The sequence below is a fragment of the Nerophis lumbriciformis genome, linkage group LG38 (assembly GCF_033978685.3).
Source record: "Nerophis lumbriciformis linkage group LG38, RoL_Nlum_v2.1, whole genome shotgun sequence".
NCBI classification, from domain to species: Eukaryota; Metazoa; Chordata; class Actinopteri; order Syngnathiformes; family Syngnathidae; genus Nerophis; species Nerophis lumbriciformis.
The window spans coordinates 16,095,238-16,118,647 of NC_084585.2; the positions used below are offsets into that span (position 1 = coordinate 16,095,238).

General features: G+C 37.7%; 1 protein-coding gene across 5 annotated transcripts in view; it reads left to right on the forward strand.

Annotated features, from left to right (window-relative positions):
* Window positions 1-23,410, forward strand: part of slc6a22.1 (solute carrier family 6 member 22, tandem duplicate 1) — an 89,859-nt gene that overhangs the window by 36,503 nt on the left and 29,946 nt on the right. For 3 of the 5 annotated variants that reach the window (XM_061932414.1, XM_061932416.1, XM_061932415.1), the window contains one exon: window positions 22,384-22,574. In XM_061932414.1, coding sequence (XP_061788398.1) covers window positions 22,384-22,574 — 191 coding nt within the window. Of the gene's footprint in view, window positions 1-16,510; window positions 16,710-16,778; window positions 16,942-22,383; window positions 22,575-23,410 lie in introns of those variants that run through there. The other 2 variants (XM_061932417.1, XM_061932418.1) reach the window with 2 other exon arrangements.

Here is a 23,410-nt window from a genome sequence, read left to right on the forward strand (position 1 = left end):
CGATGACTGACAAGACAGTTCGCTCAGTTTATTTTATTCCACCATAGAACAAAAGCAGCAAAGCTCACAAAGTTATGTGGATGAAATGTCAAAGAAATCCTTGTAGTCGTCCAGTAAATGTCCATAATGAGATAAGAAACAAGTGATTAGATTTTGGGAGTGATCCAGATCTCCATCTGGATTCAGGATTTAAAAAAAAAGATTCTTTACTATTGGGAGATTGGGTGCTGAGAGGCGTCAGATTGGTGGAAATTGACATTATATATACATATATCAGTGACATGCGGTGAGGTTGATGGCTGGTGAGGCACTGACTTCATCACAGTCAGATTTACAAACATATGAACCCTAAAGAGTATCTTATTCACCATTTGATTGGCAGCAGTTAACGGGTTATGTTTAAAAGCTCATACCAGCATTCTTCCCTGCTTGGCACTCAGCATCAAGGGTTGGAATTGGGGGTTAAATCACCAAAAATGATTCCCGGGCGCCGCGCCGCTGCTGCCCACTGCTCCCCTCACCTCCCAGGGGGTGATCAAGGGGATGGGTCAAATGCAGAGGACAAATTTCATTACACCTAGTGTGTGTGTGACAATCATCGGTACTTTAACTTAACTTTAACTTTACACATACAAACTGTAGCACACAAAAAAGCACATTTAATTAAAAAAAACGTTATTATGGTCTTACCTTTACTTATAAATTAAGTCCATGCGCCGCAACTAAAGCCCTCACTTAAACTTTCCACGTGCAAGATTGAATCTATTAAAAAAAGTGTAACCGAGGGTTTATAAATGTCGCCTATACTGTATGAAACTACAAAATAACAAACACGGAGGCTCCAGTTTACACGAGGACCACTTTATTTACCTTCTTTCAAAAACCTTGTGTCATCACTTCCGCTCTTAGCGCCTTCAAAATAAGAGCTCAAGGCATATACTGTATAACAGCGCATAACAGGAACTTAACATCACAAAGAGGAAAGCCCATGAAAATAGGTTACAAAAGTTATTTAATAAGAAGCCAAAAACTGCAAAAACAATAATGTTTGTGTTGGAGGAGTTGTGAATTAGGTACACCTGCAGTCTGCAGGTGTACCTAATGTTGTGGCCCTGCAGTCATTCACAACTCCTCCAACACGAACATTATTGTTTTTGCACTTTTTGGCTTCTTATGAAATAACTTTTTTAAATAGATTCAACCTTGCACGTGGAAAGTTTAAGTGTGGGCTTTAGTTGATACAACAATTCTACGGCGGGGGTGCAGGAGGCGGGATTACTGGAGCCTCAGCCAGTGCGTCTTTTGCAGCCGTTTTATGATCGCTCAGCACAAGAAATACGTTACACACATACAGTTAATTGACAAAATACACTGTACATTATATACCTCAGCTAACTAAACTATGGAAATGTATAATATAATTCATATAGCAATACAGTCTCACTGCACAGCAGGCCAGCAGTTAGCCGAGTCCGGAATCCATGTTGAGGCACTGAGTGACGTGCCTCAACTGGCTGCTGTTCACCGCACCGTCTCTTCTCAGTATTTGAACGGCAAATGTGAAAATTCAGTGATTTTGAATAAAAATAATCTAAAACTGGTTAAGTTAAATGGAAAATAACTTTATAGTATAATCACTGGATACATATAACAATTTAATAATTTTTTTTTCTTTTTACATTTTTTTTCTTTCTATGATGGCAGGTGAGGCCCCGCCTCACCTGCCTCTAGTGACTGCACGTCACTGACATATATTCATCTTTACACTTAGCGAGGGATTTAGCGCTCCCATTTAGATTTTAAGATTTATATTTAACATTTAGGTTTAGATTTAACATTTAAGTTTAGATTTAACGTTTAAATTTAACATTTAGGTTTAGATTTAACATTTACAGCTCACATTTAGATTCAAGATTTATAACTAACATTTGGGTTTAGATTTAACATTTAGTGCTGCATTTAACATTTAGCGCTCACATTTAGATACAACATATAGATATATATTTATACTTAACATATAGATTTATATTTAAGATTTAGGTTTAGATTCAACATTTAGATATAATATTTAGAGTCCACATTTAATTTACACTTAAATGTAATAAAAAAATTATCTAAATCTGTGAAAAGTAAGTTAAAGGAGAACTGCACTTTTTGGGGGGAATGTTCCCTATCGTTCACAATCATTATGAAAGTCATGAAGATGGATGGATTTTTTTTAAATGCATTCTATATATTGAATACATGTGATCAAATATCCGCTTACAATGGATTTTATGGGAACTGTTCAATTCTGCCTATAGAGCCCCTAAAAAAACATCCAAATACCTCCATTAGGGTTTTATATACATGATGTAAGTATACATGTAATGTAGTAGGGAGCACACATTTATAATAACATGTAATATTTACTTATTTTGATCATTTTAGGCAAACGCAGCACATTAACTTCAAAAACGCATCACGTTTGATTATTTTTTCCTTCATCACTGATTTCTACTCACTGCAGACTTTATGAGAGCCAAACAACATAAGGTTGTCATTAGATGCCGACTGCTGGGATGTTCATATATTCCCATTCAGATGAAAAATATCTCATAATCCTCGCAAAGAAACAGGGTGGGGGTGGGGTGGGAATAAGTGTTTTTTGTGTCGTTCTCGCCAGTTCCAGGTCCTATATGACTGTCAACGTGTCCCAACTTGTCGGATTATAGCCTGATTTATAAGGCATTATTTATGATCTAAACTTAAAGTACCACTGATAGTCACACACACACACACACTAGGTGTGGTGAAATTAACCTCTGTATTTGACCCATCCCCTTGTTTCAACCCCTGCGAGGGATGAGGGAGCAGTGAGCATCAGCGGTGGCCGTGCTCTGGAATCATTTTGGTGATTTAACCCCCAATTCCAACCCTTGATGCGGAGTGCCAAGCAGTAAGGTAATGGCTCTCATTTTTATAGTCTTTGGTATGACTCGGCCGGGGTTTGAACTAACGATCTACCGATCTCACACTCTAACCACTAGGCCACTGAGCAGGCTAAACAAGTTCATCTACAATGAACTTGTTTGTCTTTGTTAGTTAATATCAATAATACTTGGTTAATATTCAAGTCACGAAATGTAAATGGAGCTTTTTGGCCATTATGGCGCTTTTTGAATGGTTATTTATCAGATTTTATGGGCGAAATAGTAGAGCTCCCATTGGCTCCGCAATAAGCAGACTTTTATTTACATTTATTTAATATTTAGAATGCATTAAATGAAAAATTCCATCCGTCGTAATGTCTTTCATAATGATTGTGAACGATAGGGAAAATTCCCCCAAAAAAGTGCAGTTCCTCTTTAAATCTGACAAAAGGGAGATAAATCTGAGAAATATATATCTGCTACAAAAGTGTGACTGAACTTTTACATATGGCAACCCTTAACTTCAAAAATGTGTTATCCTTTATACTTTAGTCGTATACTGAACACTGACAAAATTTACTGTAATTTTAGTCGACTAAAATGTTAAGGGATTTAGTCGACTTAAACTAGACTAAAACTAAATCAATTTAGATGACTAAAAATTACTAAAACTAAAATACATTTTCATCAAAAGACTATGACTAAAACTAAAATAAAAACTGCTGTCAAAATTAACAATAAATGTTGGAATACGTTGTAATAAATACCTGGGACCCGCCTCTTAGCAGGTGTAGTCAGGTTCAAAGTCTCCTGTATTAGGCTCTAACTGTATGCGCTCACTTGGTGGCCGAGACATCATTTTGCACACATATTTGCAAGACAATTTGCCACAGGCCACACAAAAGCAACATTGAGGAGAAAAGTCCCTCTGTTGCCAAGCAGCTTCAACCCGCTGGTGACCCACTTGCGGGCAAGACTGCGGTCATTGTGTTCACACTGCCAAAACTTTCATTTCTATCAGCAAACAAAAATGAGCATTCTCACCAGCAACTATAGCTAATTTTGTCACGGACCAATGTGCATATTTTGTCAAGCAAATTATGTTGCAGTGGAAAATTGTTTTTGGTCGATTTACTCCGTCAGAGTCACAAATTTTTGCAAGATAAAATAGCCCTGTTGTTAAAAAAAAAAACACAAATGACCACTGCACAGGACGCTGGCCCTCAGAAGGTTATATATGGTAATAATTGATTTAAAAAAAATAAATTTTTTAACCTAAAATAGCTAAACCTCACCATTAAGTAGGATGTTCCTACCTGTGAAAACAAAACTGCAGCCAAAGGGCAACAGGGAACCGACAGGATTACAGAAAAAGTGCAAAAACACATGCTTCACTACACATCTCAAAATAGAAACGCAGCCAACTATCAGTCGGTCAACTACAGATGGAACTATAAGTTTGAACATGCTTTTCGTCAATGAATATGCTAACCTAGCATGGTGTCGCTGTTAAAATGTGTAAGTGTAACGTCAGCACTTTATGCTAATGTTGCTAACATTTGTGTTCTTCTGTCCCATGACTTGTTGTATGTGATATATGGGTATATAGAGAGTTACACACTAAAAAATGCTGGGTTATTTTGATAGCCCAATTTATGAGTTACTAGTGTTGGGTTAATTTTTTGAGTTATTTTTATGAAGTGCAACCCATTTTTTGGGTTATAAGGGTATTATTTTATCTCAATTTCTGGGTTTTCAAAATGATTAACCATTTTTGGGTTGTTTTTCAATGAGTAACACATTTTCGCACATCACACATCTTATGTACATGAAAATATTTGAGCATGCTGTATAGGACTACTATGACCATACACGGCAATTATTGTAAAAAAAAATTTCACTAATTTCTTGCTTTTGAGTATATTTAAATGGGATAAAAATAATTGTTATCAGTAGTTGGGAAGGAGTAGGACAAACCAGGAGTAAAATGTATAATTTTTAACCAACTATTAGATCATGGAGCGCTAAATTGTGCAACCCAATAGTTGGGTTGGGAATAACCCAACATTGTAGTGAGCATAACTCAGCTTTTGGGTTAAATAATTTAACCTAATAGTTTGGTTGGGAATAATCCAACATTGAGTTATCATAACTCAGCTTTTTGGTTAAATAATTCAACGCACAAGTTGGGTTGAAAAAATTTACCCAAAATGTTGAGTTAAAATAACTCAAATTAGGGGTTTGTCCTTTTCTGAACCAGCAGTTGGGTTCAAATTGGGTTATTTTTTAACCCAACATTTTAAGTGTGTACAATGTGTTAAAAAAGCAGTTTAAAAAAATACACAATAGTGCTTTTTGGAAACACTCAACAGCTCATTAGCATTAAAGGTACAGACACCCAAACAGGCATGTTCCCAATAGGACTTACTAAAAACACTTCTAAACTGTCAAATTTCAGCATCAATATTGTATTTAAGACAATTTTAACATTTCTGACACACTATAGTTGAAAAATATTAATATGGGACATTTAATATGTTTTTACTTCCTATTGCATTTATAGTAACTCCACAAAAATAAACAAAAAAAGTGCACTGGGGACTCAAATATTGTTGACAAATCTGTCTAAATTTGTGCAAACTAAAACTAAATTCGGCAAAGTTCTTCTTTGGTGTGGCAAATCAATATGCTTATAAAATTGTTGCACATGTCTGCCTGAGGCAGGCCACACTAATACTGCATGTGCACTTTTACTGCATTTACGATACCTTTCTACGGAAAGACGCTTCAAATATTGTTAACTTTGTTAATATTTCCATCATCAGCTTCACCAAAGTGTATTAATTAGTGTACTTTCTTATGTGCGTAGTGTGTAATCGCTGTTTTTGTTCTTGCCTCTCTACGCCGTTTTCCTGGAAGCGACCGGACACTTTTACTTCTATGTCACCTGCTGTTTTCCATCATGCACAGTCCTCTGCATTTCCTCCCCTCATGCTCAGCTGCCTCCATTTCTCTTATTTATTTATTTATTCATTATGTCAGCGTATTTATATAACACTCTTCCTTGTCATGTTTTCCAATATACACGTTGTGTCTGCTTTTTTTTTGCTCTATAATGTGTTCCTGTTGGCATGCTTACACCTGGATACACAATGTTTGTACATTCTCTGTTCGCAAACTTGGATTTGTTTTCTTTCAGAATGAGATGATTTATTTATGTTTTTTTATTTGACAGTATTTTCTGCCTGCCTCGTAGTTAGCCTTTGGGTTCATCTCAGCGATGAATGTGGCTTGTTACGAAAGCACATTCATAACATTACTTAGAAGCCATTAAATACACCTTAATCATGTTAAAATACACCAATATAGCTACTGGGATAATTTTGTGTGCAAATCTTGGCAACAAGTATCTGGACCTACTTTGATGAACAGACCTTGAAACACCACCATGATGCATTTGAACTAAGTGTTGACTTTCAACTCAAGTAAAACAAAAATGACAATAGGAATTACTTAGACGTTTACTTACAATTAATAATAATGAAAGACCCCACTGAATAAAAAAAAGGCCACATATTTAGAGGTTGACAAAAAGATAATACATTCCACCAATTGAAATGCCTCAAGTTATAACCAATGTTTCCATTAAGTATGTGTGTACTAAATTCCCTTTTTACTTTAAAAATGTATTTGCTAAGGTGGAAGGTAAAAAATTACATTTACTCACATTACTTAAAGTACCAATAAAATGGAAAAATAACTTGACTTTAGAATTAGAGATGTCCGATAAATGCGTTAAAATGTAATATAATTTTTTTTGTTATCGGTATTGTTTTTTTTGTCTTTTTTTTTTTTTTTTTTAATTTTTTATTAAATCAACAGAAAAAACACAAGATACACTTACAATTAGTGCACCGACCCAAAAAACCTCCCTCCCCCATTTACACTCATTCCCACAAAAGGGTTGTTTCTTTCTGTTATTAATATTCTGGTTCCTACATTATGTATCAATATATATCAATACAGTCTGCAAGGGATACAGTCCGTAAGCACACATGATTGTGCGTGCTGCTGGTCCACTAATAGTACTAACCTTTAACAGTTAATTTTACTAATTTTCAGTAGCTACTAGTTTCTATGTAACTGTTTTTATATTGTTTTACTTTTTTATTCAAGTAAATGTTTTTAATTTATTTATCTTATTATTTTTTTTTTTTAAAGTACCTTATCTTCACCATACCTGGTTGTCCAAATTAGGCATAATAATGTGTTAATTCCACGACTGTATATATTGGTTGATATCGGTATCAGTTGATATCGGTATCGGTAATTAAAGAGTTGGACAATATCGGAATATCGGATATCGGCAAAAAGCCATTATCGGACATCCCTATTTAGAATGGTTAATTGTGTTTCACTGTTTCCAATAAACCATATACAATTGTATTTACAATCCGCAAAGTATGTGAAAATACCGTCTAAAGATCACAAAATGCCACAATTTCAGACTGTCATTTTAAATATTCTGCCCCGAATATCTTAAGCAATTTATGTAGATTCGAGTTCGGATGACGTCAGGGTGGGAAGGCTTCTGCAATCTAATCATATCATCAGATCAGTCATACTGGAAATTTGCAAAAAATTGGAAAAAGATGTGCTGTCAATCATTCACAATCTTTATGTAAGACAAGAAAACATATGCTTGTTTTTTTTTATGCATTCGAAATCCCCCGAAAGGGACCAGCGGTAGAAAAATGGATGGATGGATGCATGGAAATCGGAAATATTGAGTCAACCGATCAAGGGTCCTCTATAGTGCCCATTATACCCTCTAAAAAAACATCCAGGACCCACCAACAAAATTCCATTTACATGTGGTGACCTGAAAATTAACCAAATATGAGCAATATTTTTATCATAAGCGCTAACGTAGACAGACTATTTTAGCACCGCATTGATAGCAGCGAGCTAATACTACTTTCCGCTGCTATTGTTCATGCATCTCTCACCTGGTAGTAGACATGTGTGGCCTTTGACCGAGAGGCTGGTCGACTTTGACATCCTCTGAGATGGCGAAAAAGACACAAAAAGACGCCAGTTGTGACACATTTTTCTAAGCCCTTCGTGACTATTGAGATTGATTCTTCATCTAAACGGTGTTATGTGAGCTTCCCATCGGTCAGCATCGCAGCAAGAGTGGAAATTTTATGGTAAGTGTTTGTTTTATTATGGTTAATTTGTATGTTTAGCACCCAGTAATGCTGCTGTTTCTATATTGTTTCAATAAAGCTACATTTGTTTAATACTCGGCTTCTAAAACGTATTTATTGCTCATCCTTCTTGTGTTCGGGCTCTAAAATATAAGGTTCTGGATCATAATGTTTCCCAGAGTAATCGTTGTTGGCTCTCACAAAGCCTTAATGGGTGTCATCGTTGATGGGGAAAGGATCTCTGGTTCTTAACTCTACGTCACAGATCCCGTGACTGGCTTGCTCATTATCTTTCAAAATGGCTCGGAAATCTCTCTGAGATGGATACTATTTTGATCATATCTATTTACTAGCATATTTTGTAAGTCTTTCGGTGTCATAAATCAGATATGTATGTTAATAGCTACAATATAGAGATAGAGGCAACTTGTTTTTCCACTCTACTGATACTTTAAGTACTTTTGTGTGTGTGGTAGGGGTGTAACGGTACGTGTATTTGTATTGAACCATTTCGGTACGGGGGGTTCGGTTCGGAGGTGTACCGAACGAGTTTCCACATGAACATATTAAGCTAAGCTAAAGTCTTAACAAGCTGCTCCGCTTCCTTCTGCCTGTCTCTGTCAGTACACAGCACCCAGCATTGTCCCACCCACACAACCATCTGATTGGTTACATACAGAGCGGTAACAGCCAATCAGCAGTGCGTATTCAGAGCGGTAATAGCCAATCAGCAGTGTGTATTCAGAGCGCATGTCGTCAGTGCTTAGCGTTTAGCAGGTAAGCATCAGGCTGCGGACTCTCCCCAAATTATAATAAACACCTCCCAGTCAACTACTAGTAACATCACTATGAGCCCGTTGACCTTCTAGAAATATAAACTGCAGCTCAGCTCGCTCGCAGTCCTGGCTTGAGGTGAAGGCTAATTCGCTTCTAGCGTAACGTTAGCTCATTTTGCGGGTGTGTGTGTGTGTTACGGACAGCAAAGCCCTGTCTGTCTGTTATTTCACTTTACCTTTTTCTGTGTTGATTGAGCTGTGTTGAAGCAGCAAAAAAGGACATTATGTTAAATGAAGAGGTTCTGTCTCTGATAGTTGATATAATAATGTAACTGCATTATAAAGCCCACATGAACTCCATGGTGTTCAGGGATGAATAGTATCTCCTATTGCTATTGTACTATTTTTTCAGCTATAGTTACATTAATCATTAGTAATGGAGCAGCTTAGATTTGAATGGCAGGGTCCCTGCTATCACATGTTGATAAAAATATAACATTTACATAATAAAAATCAACTACAGGCTTCCTAAATGCTGTAATAAATTAAGCATGATGAGTTGACTTGAAACTGTTTAATGTTGCACTTTTTATATGTAGAAGAAAAGTTTTGTCATTTAATTTAATCTGAGCAAAAATTTGAGGCAGTTTAATGTGGATTAACGTGGGCAGGATTATTATAGTGTTCCCAATGTTAAAAGGATAAAGCCATTGTTTACAAATTTGGTAAATAAATAACTAAAAAATTTATATTTTCTTGTTTTCTTACTGTACCAAAAATGAACTGAACCGTGACCTCTAAACCGAGGTACGTAACGAACCGAAAATTTTGTGTACCGTTACACCCCTAGTGTGTGGAAATGAGTACTTTTTGCAAGTTTTTAAATATTTAGTATTTTAGCTTAATTATTATTTCTTTGAAGTACTGCATCTCTTATTTGTGAATATTTACAAGAAGGGAAAAAAGTATCCATCCATCAATCCATTTTCTACCTCTTTTCCCTTAGCTTAGGGAAGCTCTAAGCTTGGCTTAGGAAGTTTTGTAGTTAATTTCTTGATAAAGACTTACAGCAGTACTTTATAATAGTAACATTTTTGAAATTTGTTTTATTTTATGAGACAATGAATTAGGGTTTTTATTAGATGAAAGCTGTAACTAGGGCTGAAACGACGCGTCGACGTAGTCGACGTCATCGGTTACGTAAATACGTCGAGGGCGTTTTTGTTCGTCGACGCGTCGCATATTTACGTCACACTCCCGTCATGGCGGAGCGCAAAGCAGACGATGCGAGCGGTGCGAGCGAGGGGAAAAAAGCACGCCAAAAGTCGTCAAAAGTGTGGGAGTATTTCAATAAACGGCCTAAGAAGAAACGCTACTTTTACTCCGCTACTTTTATCTACATTCAGCTCGCTACTCGCTACTAATTTTTATCGATCTGTTAATGCACGCTTTGTTTGTTTTGGTCTGTCAGACAGACCTTCAAATTGCCTGCCTTACTGGTGACGTTTCACTTCGTTCCACCAATCAGATGCAGTCACTGGTGACGTTGGACCAATCAAACAGAGCCAGGGGTCACATGACCTGACTGGCTCCGAGCTAACTTCGGGTGTTACCATTTAGTGGTCAATTGTACGGAATATGCACTGTACTGTGCAATCTACTAATAAAAGTTCCAATCAATCAATCAAAAGTGTGAAGGAAAAAAGACCCTTTTTTTATTTCAACCGTAAAGACTGACTGCACAGTTCCTGTCTTCACAATAAAAGTCCCGCTCCATCGCGCCTGCGCTTTCAAAATAAGAGTCTCCGAAAGCCAGCGCAAACAAGCTAGCAAGCTACGGAGTTTGCCGCCAATGTATTTCTTGTAAAGGGTATAAAAACGAATATGGAAGGTGGACAAATAAGATGCCAAATAACAACCACTTTCATGTGGTATTAGACAGAAAGGAGGAACTTTTTTTCTCCTCCATTTGAAAACGTGGACGTTACCAGCACTGCTTCCTGATTACAATCAATGCAAGTCATCAGAATCAGGTAATACACCAACTTATATTCTTGTCTTCATGAAAGAAAGGAATCTATATGTTAAACATGCATGTATAATTATTAAAACACCTTTAACATGTAAACAAAAACGGCAAAATAAATAAATATAAATTATATACTGTATATATCAATGTATGTATATATATATATATATATATATATATATATATATATGTATGTGTGTGTGTGTGTGTGTGTGTGTATATATACACATATATATATATATATATTAAGGCTGAAACGACGCGTCGACGTAGTCGACGTCATCGGTTACGTAAATACGTCGACGCCGTTTTTGTGCGTCGGCGCGTCGTATATTTACGTCACACTACTGTCATGGCGGAGCGCAAAGCAGACGATGCGAGCGAGGGGAAAAAGCACGCCAAAAGTCGTCAAAAGTGTGGGAGTATTTCAATAAACGGCCTAATAATGTTGTATGCACACTGTGTCGAGCGGAAATGGCCTATCATAGCAGCACAACGGCTATGAAGGAACATTTGAAAAGAAAACCGACAGCGTTCTTGCCATCACCATCAACTAGTCAATCGTCCGCGTGCGTATACGTTGTCATCATTACACAAAAACATGGATGTGTCATTTGTATCTGCGTTGTGAATTCATAAACTAAAGCACCGTTTCGCTCTGAGAGGCGCGGTTGGCGTGCCTGTTCAGTGTTTACAAAGACTCGCTCCTCTTTAACGCTGTGGAGAGGCGGGGCCGGCGAGCGAGCGGCGAGGTGGGGCGCGCCAAGAGCGACGCCGCAATCGTGCCCAGGTGCGCGATCCGCGCACCTGGGCACGATCATCCAATCTCCTCTCGCTGAAGAAAAGGGGAGCAGCAGAGAGAGAGGGAAGAGAGACTGGAAGGAGCCAGAGTGAAGCTGACGTGGAGCGAGAGAGGAGGAGAGACAGAGACAGGGGACGACGAGCGAGCGAGGAAGAGGAGCCGAAAAGCGAGGAAAGAAAGAGAAAAGAGTTGGAAGAGAAAAGACTTTGTGTAAAATTAAAAGATTGTAAACCTGACAAAGCCGTCTGGCGTTCAGTCTGTCGGTCCTGAAAGAACCCCACGGCACAAGACGTGTCACAAACGCTAACGTTAATTAGTTGTGTAAATACCTTTTACAACATTAACAGTTACATATACAATGTACAAACCAACAATTAACTTTCACTTTAATCATACTATCATTGTTGTGTTATTAAGCAAAATAAGCAATACTTTTACTTTTGTTGAAATGTTTACACTGTACACTTTTTTTGTATTGGATGTTTATCTTTATTTTTGCACATTTTAAAGCAAAATAAGCAATACTTTTACTTTTGAAATGCTTATACTATTGCAGAATATTAAGATTTGCACTGGATGTTTACTTTTATATTTGCACATTAAAAAGCAAATAAGCTACTTTTAATTTTGTTAAATGTTAAAAGTTTTAAATGTTTACATTGTTACAGAATATTTTGTCATGTTGTTGTCAATGTTGACTGAGTGGCCATACTTTTTTTTTTGTAAATAAAAGCCATGCCTTTTGAAAAAACTGGCCTACATTTATTTTTTCCTCTTCATTTTAAATTAAAAAAATAATCGGTAAAAGGAAAAATAATCTATAGATTAATCGAAAAAATAATCTATAGATTAACCGATTAATCGAAAAAATAATCTATAGATTAATCGATAGAAAAATAATCGTTAGCTGCAGCCCTAATATATATGTATATATATATATATATATATATATATATATATATATATATATATATATATATATATATATATATATGATATGTGTGTGTATGTTACTCAGTACTTGAGTAGTTTTTTCACAACATACTTTTTACTTTTACTCAAGTAAATATTTGGGTGACTACTCCTTACTTTTACTTGAGTAATAAATCTCTAAAGTAACAGTACTCTTACTTGAGTACAATTTCTGGCTACTCTACCCACCTCTGCTAATAATGTTGTTGTATGCACACTGTGTCGAGCGGAAATGGCCTATCATAGCAGCACAACGGCAGCGTTCTTGCCATCACCATCAACTAGTCAATCGTCCGCGTGAGTATACGTTGTCATCATTACACAAAAACATGAATGTGTCATTTGTATCTGCGTTGTAAATTCATAAACTAAAGCACCGTTTCGCTCTGAGAGGAGCGTTTGGCGTGCCTGTTCAGTGTTTACAAAGACGCGCTCCTCTTTAACGCTAACGTTAATTAGTTGTGCAAATACCTTTTACAACATTAACAATTACGTATACTATGTACAAACGAACAATTAACTTTCACTTTAATCATGCTATCATTGTTGTGTTATTAAGCAAAATAAGCAAAAGTTTTACTTTTGTTGAAATGTTTACACTGTTGTTACAGAATATTTCGTTTTGCACTTTTTTGTATTGGATGTTTATCTTTATTTTTGCACATTTTAGCAAATAAGCAATACTTTTACTTTTGTTGAAATGTTTACACTGTTGTTACAGAATATTTCCATTTTGCACTTTTTTGAATTGGATGTTTATCTTTATTTTTGCACATTTTAAAGCAAAATAAGCAATACTTTTACTTTTGAAATGCTTATACTATTGCAGAATATTAAGATTTGCACTTGATGTTTACTTTTATATTTGCACATTAAAAGCAAATAAGCTACTTTTAATTTTGTTAAATGTTTACATTGTTACAGAATATTTTGTCATGTTGTTGTCAATGTTGACTGAGTGGCCATACTTTGTTTTTTGTAAATAAAAGCCATGCCTTTTGAAAAAACTGGCCTACATTTATTTTTTCATCTTCATTTTAAATAAAAAAAATAATCGGTAAAAGGAAAAATAATCTATAGATTAATCGAAAAAAAAATCTATAGATTAACCGATTAATCGAAAAAAATAATCTATAGATTAATCGATAGAAAAATAATCGTTAGCTGCAGCCTTAGCTGTAACCATCAAAATTATTTAGAAAAACATTCTTCAAATATTTCAGTATGTGTCGATAATGTATAGCAGTATTTTACAACCTTTTTTGGGCCAAGGCACATTTTTTCATTGAAAAAATGGGGAGGCACACAACCAGCAGAAAACATAAAAAAATTAAACTCAGCAGTTGATATTGACAATAAAAAGTTGTTCTCGCAAGTGTTGAATATGAATTCAAACAATAACCAAGCATGCATCACGATAGCTCTTGTCTCAAAGTACTGTCACGACCTGTCACATCACACCGTGACTTATTTTGAGTTTTTTGGTGTCTTCCTGTGTGTAGTGTTTTAGTTCTTGTCTTGCACTCCTCTTTTGGTGGCTTTTCCTGTTTTGTTGGTATTTTCTTGCAGCAGTTTCATGTCTTCTTGAGCGCTATTCCCCGCACCTGCTTTGTTTTTGCAATCCAGGCTATTTAAGTTGTTGCTATCCTTCTATGCGGGGACATTGTTGGTTGTCATGTCATGTTCGGATGTACTTTGTGGACGCCGTCTGCTCCACACGCTGTAAGTCTTTGCTGTCGTCCAGCATTCTGTTTTTGTTTACTTTGCAACCAGTTCAGTTTTAGTTTCGTTCCGCATCGCCATCCCTAAGCTTTAATGCCTTTTTTTAGGGGCACTCACCTTTTATTTATTTTTGGTTTAAGCACCTTTTTACCTGCACACTGCCTCCCGCTGTCGTCTGCTTATTGTGGTCACGACAAACCATCGTCGTCTCACACGGCGTGTTGCCGACATCTACAAAGCAATTAGCTACCAGCTGCCACCTACTGATATGGAAGAGAATTACATGGTTACCCTGCCGAACTCTAGACAGCACCGACACTCAACAACGACACATTATTTGCGGATTACAATTACTGGTTTGCAAAAAATATTTTTAACTGGAGATGTCCGATAATATCGGACTGCCGATATTATCGGCCGATAAATGCTTTAAAATGTAATATCGGAAATTATCGGTATCGGTTTCAAAAAGTAAAATTTAGGACTTTTTAAAACGCAGCTGTACGGAGTGATACACGGACGTACGGAGAAGTACAGAGCAGGTGCGTCTCCCAGTCATACTTGCCAACCTTCCCGGGAGACTCCCGAATTTCAGTGCCCCTCCCGAAAATCTCCCGGGGCAACCATTCTCCCGAATTTCTCCCGATTTCCACCCAGACAACAATACTGGGGGCGTGCCTTAAAGGCATTGCCTTTACGGGCAAGACCAATCACATCATATCTACGGCTTTTCACACAAGTGAATGCAACGCATACTTTCATACTTGGTCAACAGCCATACAGGTCACACTGAGGGTGGCCGTATAAACAACTTTAACACTGTTAAAAATATGCGCCACACTGTGAACCCACACCAAACAAGAATGACAAACACATTTCGGGAGAACATCCGCACCGTAACACAACATAAACACAACAGGACAAATACCCAGAAACCTTTGCAGCACTAACTCTTCCGGGACGCTACAATATACACCCCCCGCTACCCCTCCCACCCCAACCTCAACCCCAGCCCCACCCACCTCAACCTCCTCATGCTCTCTCAGGGAGAGCATGTCCCAAATTCCAAGCTGCTGTTTTGAGGCATGTTAAAAAAAATAATGCACTTTGTGACTTCAATAATATATGTGGCTGTGCCATGTTGGCATTTTTTTTCCATAATTTGAGTTGATGTATTTTGGAAAACCTTGTTACATTGTTTAATGCATCCAGCGGGGCATCACAGCAAAATTAGGCATAATAATGTGTTAATTCTGCGACTGTATATATCGGTATCGGTTGATATCGGAATCGGTAATTAAGAGTTGGACAATATCGGATATAGGCAAAAAAGCCATTATCGGACATCTCTATTTTTAACCCAAATAGGTGAAACTACGAAATCTCCCACGACACACCAGACTGTATCTCACGGCACAACAGTGGTTGAAAAACACTGATGTATAGTAGTGGTCCCCAACCACGGTGCGGACCGATTGGTACCAGGCCGCACAAGAAAAAAAAAAGAAACATTTTTTTTGTTTTTTGTTTTAATTTTTTTTATTAAATCAACATAAAAACATAATATATACACTATATATCAATGTATATCAGTACAGTCTGCAGGGATACAGTCCGTAAGCACACATGATTGTATTTCTTTATTTAAAAAAATAAATAAATAAAAAAAATCACCCCCCCCCCAGTATATCCTATCTGTGTATACAGTATATCAACAACATAAATACATCTGGGAACAATAAGGAATTGATGATAGTACATTCTGCAGGAATATGATGATTTTTTTTTATTAATGCACTTTAATTCATGAAGGTGTAAGATCACTTTTGCACACAGTTGGAGTATCTAGTAACTTTACTACATTGTATATCAGTGGGGTTTTATTAATTGAGGAGATCTTTTGATTGTATATCAGTGGGGTTTTATTAATTGAGGAGATCTTTTGGCCTGAACATGAAAAACATTCCAGCAATGTAACAAGTGTTGCATTTTACTTGTTGCTCGGCAGGAAACAGGAATGTCGGCGCACTTCTCGCGATAGAATCTATGGAATGTGTTTTTTTTTTTTTATCACAGCCACCAAACCTCTGCTTGCCACAATCACATTACCACCTCCGATAAATAACGTGTCTTCCTCGTATAAATGATTATTAACACATACAAATACTGACACAAACAAATAGGAGTGACGTCTTGTCGTACAGACTTTTTGTGTTTACATGCGGTTACTCTTCATCGTGATGGGTGACGCGGAAAGTGACAATGAAGTTGAGTCGTGTTAGAAAGGTAATTTCTTCTTTATGTCTTTGCTTAACATTACCTTTGTTTTTACAGTTCGTCATTCTTTTTGAGTCCAAGCTAGCCCCGCTTGTGTCGTCGCCATTGTTGTTTTTCTTTACTTCCGCAAACAATGTGTTTTCTCGGTTGCCAGATAAGTAATATCGACATACATTTCAAAGTATCGTACTAGGAGCTCAAAATGTGGGAATGTATTGTACTACCAAACTAATAATGAAAGGTATGTCTTTGTGACATACTTTTTTTTTATTTTGCAAAAGACATAATTAGTGCATCTGCCTCACAATACGAAGGTCCTGAGTAGTCTTGGGTTCAATCCCGGGCTTGGGATCTTTCTGTGTGGAGTTTGCATGTTCTCCCCGTGACTGCGTGGGTTCCCTACGGGTACTCCGGCTTCCTCCCACCTCCAAAGACATGCACCTGGGGATAAGTTGATTGGCAACACTAAATTGGCCCTAGTGTGTGGATGTGAGTGTGAATGTTGTCTGTCTATCTGTGTTGGCCCTGCGATGAGGTGGCGACTTGTCCAGGGTGTACACCGCCTTCCGCCCGATTGTAGCTGAGATAGGCTCGAGCGCCCCCCGCGACCCCAAAGGGAATAAGCGGTAGAAAATGGATGGATGGATGGATATTAAAAGAGCCCCAACACAGAAAATAAAAAAAGGAATACATGGAAGCCATCATTATCTGGCAGGCGATAAAATCCCTTATTTTGTATTGTAAAGCATTTATAATTGAACTGTAATTTAACATATTATGTAGTTCTAAAAGTTGTCACTAAAGGTAAAGGTAGTTCAGAGGTTCGTTTCATATGAAGCAGTTTACATTTGGACCATAGCAGCTCACAAAACTAACAATTATTCTTCCAAAAAATCTCATGGGATTTTTTTCATGGGCTGATTTGATTCTTAAAGCATTTAACAACCCTACACTTTGTTTCAATGAACATTATGACTCACATTTTCAGGCTCATAACCATATAGTGATTGTGTGTTCAAGCAAAGCTTGTGCAAATACTGTACCTAAAATCAATCTATCCAAACTTAGAGAAGGGACTGGAAGAAGACTCCCATATTTAACCACTCAAATAAAAATGATACGGCTCTTAAAAAGTCAGGACATTATTCATATTTTCTTCTGCTAACAAAGCATGTTTCCCCTTAAGGCAGGGGTGTCAAACTCAAATACAGAGTGGGCCAAAATTTAAAACTGAACAAAGCCGCGGGACAAGGTTGAACAAATTAATCTTTTAATAGGGACCCAAACAAGTTTTGAATTGAATATTGAACAAGCAAGGCTTATATAACTTTATAATGACATGCAAAATCGAGTTTCAAATAATAATAATAATTAAAAAATATCAATGGCATATCAAATACAATTTAAAGGCCTACTGAATTGAATTTTTTTTATTCAAACGGGGATAGCAGATCCATTCTATGTGTCATACTTGATCATTTCGCGATATTGCCATATTTTTGCTGAAAGGATTTAGTCGAGAACATCGACGATAAAGTTCGCAACTTTTGGTCGCTGATAAAAAAAAGCCTTGCCTGTACCGGAAGTAGCATGACGTCACAAGTTGAAAGTCTCCTCACATTTCCCCATTGTTTACACCAGCAGCGATAGCGATTGGGACCGAGAAAGCGACGATTACCCCATTAATTTGAGCGAGGATGAAAGATTTGTGGATGAAAAACGTGAGAGTGAAGGACTACAGTGCACGGATTTCATATTTCATTCATTCACAACTCCTCCAACACGAACATTATTGTTTTTGCACTTTTGGCTTCTTATTAAATAACTTTTTCAAATAGATTCAATCTTGCACATAGAAACTTTAAGTGTGGGCTTTAGTTGATATAACACTCCCGTCAGGGGGTGCATTCTACGCCGGGGGTGCATTATCTGGCACAACACCTGGACGCTACAATATACACCCCCGCTACCTCCAAACCCCGCTGCCACCCCCCCATACACACACACACACACACACACACACACACCTTGTAGCGTCCCGGAAGAGTTAGTGCTGCAAAGAGTTCTGGGTATTTGTTCTGTTGTGTTTATGTTGTGTTACTGTGCGGATGTTCTCCCAAAATGTGTTTGTCATTCTTGTTTGGTGTGGATTCAAAGTGTGGCGTATATTTGTAACAGTTTTCAATCAATCAATCAATCTTTATTTATATAGCCCTAAATCACAAGTGTCTCAAAGGGCTGCACAAGCCACAACGACATCCTCGGTACAAAGCCCACATACGGGCAAGGAAAAACTCACCCCAGTGGGACGTCGATGTGAATGACTATGAGAAACCTTGGAGAGGACCGCATATGTGGGTAACCCCCCCCCTCTAGGGGAGACCGAAAGCAATGGATGTCGAGTGGGTCTGACATAATATTGTGAGAGTCCAGTCCATAGTGGATCCAACATAATAGTAAGAGTCCAGTCCATAGTGGGGCCAGCAGGACACCATCCCGAGCGGAGACGGGTCAGCAGCGTAGAGATGTTCCCAGCCGATGCACAGGCGAGCGGTCCACCCCGGGTCCCGACTCTGGACAGCCAGCACTTCATCCATGGCCACCAGACCTGTGCCCCCCCCCCCTCAAGGAAAAGGGGAGCAGAGGAGAAAAGAAAAGAAACGGCAGATCAACTGGTCCAACAGGGGGGCTATTTAAAGGCTAGAGTATACAAATGAGTTTTAAGATGGGACTTAAATGCTTCTACTGAGGTAGCATCTCTAATTGTTACCGGGAGGGCATTCCATAGTACTGGAGCCCGAATAGAAAACGCTCTATAGCCCGCAGACTTTTTTTGGGCTCTGGGAATCACTAAGTTTTAAAGTTGTTTTATACGGCTACCGTCAGTGTAACCTGTATCGCTGAAGCTCAAGTATGCGTTGCATTCACTTCTGTATGCGCGTCAAAGCCGCACATATTATGTATCTGGGCCAGCTCTTGTTGGACTGGAAGAAAAGGGGACGTTACAATTCTCGTGAGGGTCACTGAAATGTGGGAGTCTCCCGGGAGGTTTGTCAAGGATGAGAATTAGCGGTGTACCGCGGCACCGCCGCTGTATATGATCGGCGGGCCAGCTCTAGTGTTAATTTGATATCACCTCACGGGCCAAGTGAATTTACACGGCGGGCCAAATTTGGCCCGCAGGCCAGAGTTTGACACCCATGCCTTAAAGTAACTGAATGTGGCGCACTGCCACAGTAAATTAATGACTGCCACACCTTATTAATAAGGTTGGTTTTTTTTTTACATGAAAACAAATTAAACTAAAAATAGATGGTAATAGATGAAAATATATCATGGAAGCCTCATATAAATTACCTGAGGACAAAAGTTGCTAAATGTGTTGGAATGATGAGGAGATCGTGTCATTTATTGAACACCAATGCTCTGCTGTTATTGTATCATTCATTTATTATGTCATATTTAAACTATTGTGTTGAAGTCTGGGGAAATTGTTATAAATCTCATCTACAGCCTTTAGTCACTCTGCAGAAAAAGGCCATTAGGATTGTGTCCAATGTTCACTACAGACATCATTCAAATCCACTATTCATTGAGTTAAAACAACTTAAACTGCACGATGTGATCAATTTTAAAACTGCCCAAATTATGTTTAGGGCATCCCAAAACTCTCTACCATCCAATATACAAAACCTATTCCAGGATAGAGATGCTCACCATAGTTACAGTCTAAGAGGAAACAACAAATTATATTTTCCTAAATTTAGAACAACTTTAAAATCAATGTGCATTTCAGTGCGTGGAGTCACTCTGTGGAACAACTTAGGGGACGAGTTAAAAACCTGTTCTAACATGATTACATTTAAAAGACTGTTTAAAAAAGAAGCACTGAAGAAGTACGAGGAGGAAAGAGAGTGATGCCCTCAGCACAGTGCGATGAGAGAGAGGTGTATGGTCAGAGAGTGTTTGGGCCTGTGTGTGTGTGTGTGTGTGTGTGTGTTTGTGTGTGTGTTTTGTCTCGTCTTGTCTTGTCTCATAGTAACAGTGGTACTATTGTATTGTTAGTGTACAGGAGCTTTTCTTGTTTTTGTTTGTATAGTATTGTTCTTGTATTATATTGTTTATGTTAAATGTGGAATGAGTGAGAGGGGTTGGGATATTATAAGCATCTGCTTCATCCAACCCCTTTTCAAGCCTTGCATAAATGTCCCTGCCAAAGTGTAAAAAAAAAAAAAGTGTGTTATTGTACTGTGCAGGTTTGAAATAAATAATTCAATCAATCAATCAAAGCAATATAATGTATTGTAACCTCCTTAAGTCATACAATGTCAGACACTATTTTTTAACTTTTATTGCTAATCGTGTGATAACAACTGGCCCTATTTCAACAGGTCTTACCTCCCGTGCGAACACTTTCATCTTCGTGCTTCCCGGGACACACAACAACACATCCTCATTCTCTGCCAATCCACTTATAGACACAGACTGTGTGTTTGATCAAATCAAAACCACAAGATCATAAAACATTATCACCCGCAAGTCCTTACCGTATTAAATGTGCAAATATTAAGAGGACAGTGGCGGCTTTTTAGGAGCAAAAATCCAATTGGAGCAGGAGCGCCAATCAAGTGTGATGTCATACTCTCTCCAGCTCGCTTTTCATTAAGGGACAGAAGCAGAGTCTCTAAACACGAGTACATCATATAATAGCACCAGAAAAAGATGCTAGATTGGTTGCTAGTCATTTTTAACAAAAAAAAAAAAAAAGTAATTTAAAGTCTCTATACACTTGAAAAATTCTCAACTAAATACATTGTACAATAAGCAGCAACAATTGAAAATATGGCAAAACAAAAAAGATATATGTTAATACTGATTAATAATAACAGATTGGTTTTGAAATGTATGTGAACATTTGTGGAGCGTTTTTAAAGAAAATCACAGCATCATAGCAAATTATGTGATGATGTCATGGTGACCACGCCCCCTAACCACGCCCTCACCTAAACAGGTATCTTGGCAATCTAAGGGAAACCCTGTATAATGTATGTCTTTTTATTTTATTTTATCTTTTTTTTTTTTTTTTAAACTTTGTTAAAATATTTCACTGTGCGTGTATAAGTATTTTGAGCACATTCTACAATGTAATAAGCTGTGATAATAACGATAACCATGATCATTTTGGTAACAATAATGTGATATAAAATGTTTATATTGTTACATCCTTATGCCATAATAATACAAATTACTATCCAATAGAATAATTTTGCCTACAGTCTGTGCTTAGTTGAATCAAGTGCTAACCTTATTTCCGGCCAGACAGTAAATTCTACACAACTCAGCATTAATAGCGCTGCTGAGATTATAAACAGAAAGTGTAACACACATTACTTTCACACTAACAGCTGAGCAGTGTCTACCAGCATTTTAAAGTGCATGCAGAGCTACATAAATGCTGCTAGATGCTGACCACTCAGGATACTTCAGATGTAGCTAGTGCCATTTTGTGGAGCTAATAAAATGGCAAATCAGGATTAGGGCCCCAGCTGGTGGTGTATAAAGGCAAACTCATACCAACTCACTGTCCTCGTACTTGGGTACTGTGTGTATTTGTATATTGTGTGTACTGCCAGTCCTTTAATGCTGAGCTGCTAAATCCTAACCCTTGGACGTGTGTTTCCAGTGCAATGGATAAGCCTCTTGACCCAGAGGTCAAGTTCAAGTCGAGCAAAGGCACAGCCGCGTCCGGACCAGTGCTGTTGGCCAGAGGACAGTGGTCCAGCAAAATCGAGTTCCTCTTGGCAGTTGCGGGACAAATCATTGGCCTTGGAAACGTGTGGAGATTTCCCTACCTGTGCTACAAAAATGGAGGCGGTGAGTTAAAGAAACAACAAGATCATCAGAACCCTCCAACCCCCCCCAAAAAAATATAAGAATGTTTAAAATAATTAATTCATATGAAAAGTTGCACAGTGTAAATTATATAATATTGGCAGACGATAGAGCTTTCATATCGTGATAATGCATGTTGATGGCTGACACATTCTAGCCGTGTCCCGCAAATTTGACGGCAAGAGAACGACAGCATCCTTAACGCACTGTTGCGTCCTTGCTCGCTAACGTCTATCCACAGTGCAAAGCGGCCTTCAAGTCAGCAATCCTCTCCTCTTTGGCGGCAAATAAGTATCATTATTACTGGAGGATGAGAAATAGCTAAACATGCTACAGTACACACTGTCGAAGGATACATTAAGTCATGCTAAGCGAGACCTCCTGAAAGTAAACAGACGAGTCCTCGGATCGATACAAATATCGACGATTCCAAGTACTACTACAGTGATTAGATCAATATTTTTTACAGTCATAAAATCCTTTTTTGTCGTTTTTGTTATTGTTTACAAACTAAGGAAATAAATCCCTGGACACTGGAGGGCTTTAGAGTAAAAAACCAAAGGATTTAAATCAGAGTGAATTGTAATAATTTAGACACTAAAGCAATCAATCAATCAAAGTTTATTTATAAATCTGGGAATCACTAATAAGCCGGAGTTCTTAGGACGCAGATTTCTGGCCGGGACATATTGTACAATACAATCAGCAAGATAGGATGGAGCAACACCGTTTAGTATATTTTACTTAAAGTAATAACATTTTAAAATCACATCCTAAGTGCACAGGAAGCCAGTATAGGCGTAACATGATCAAATGTT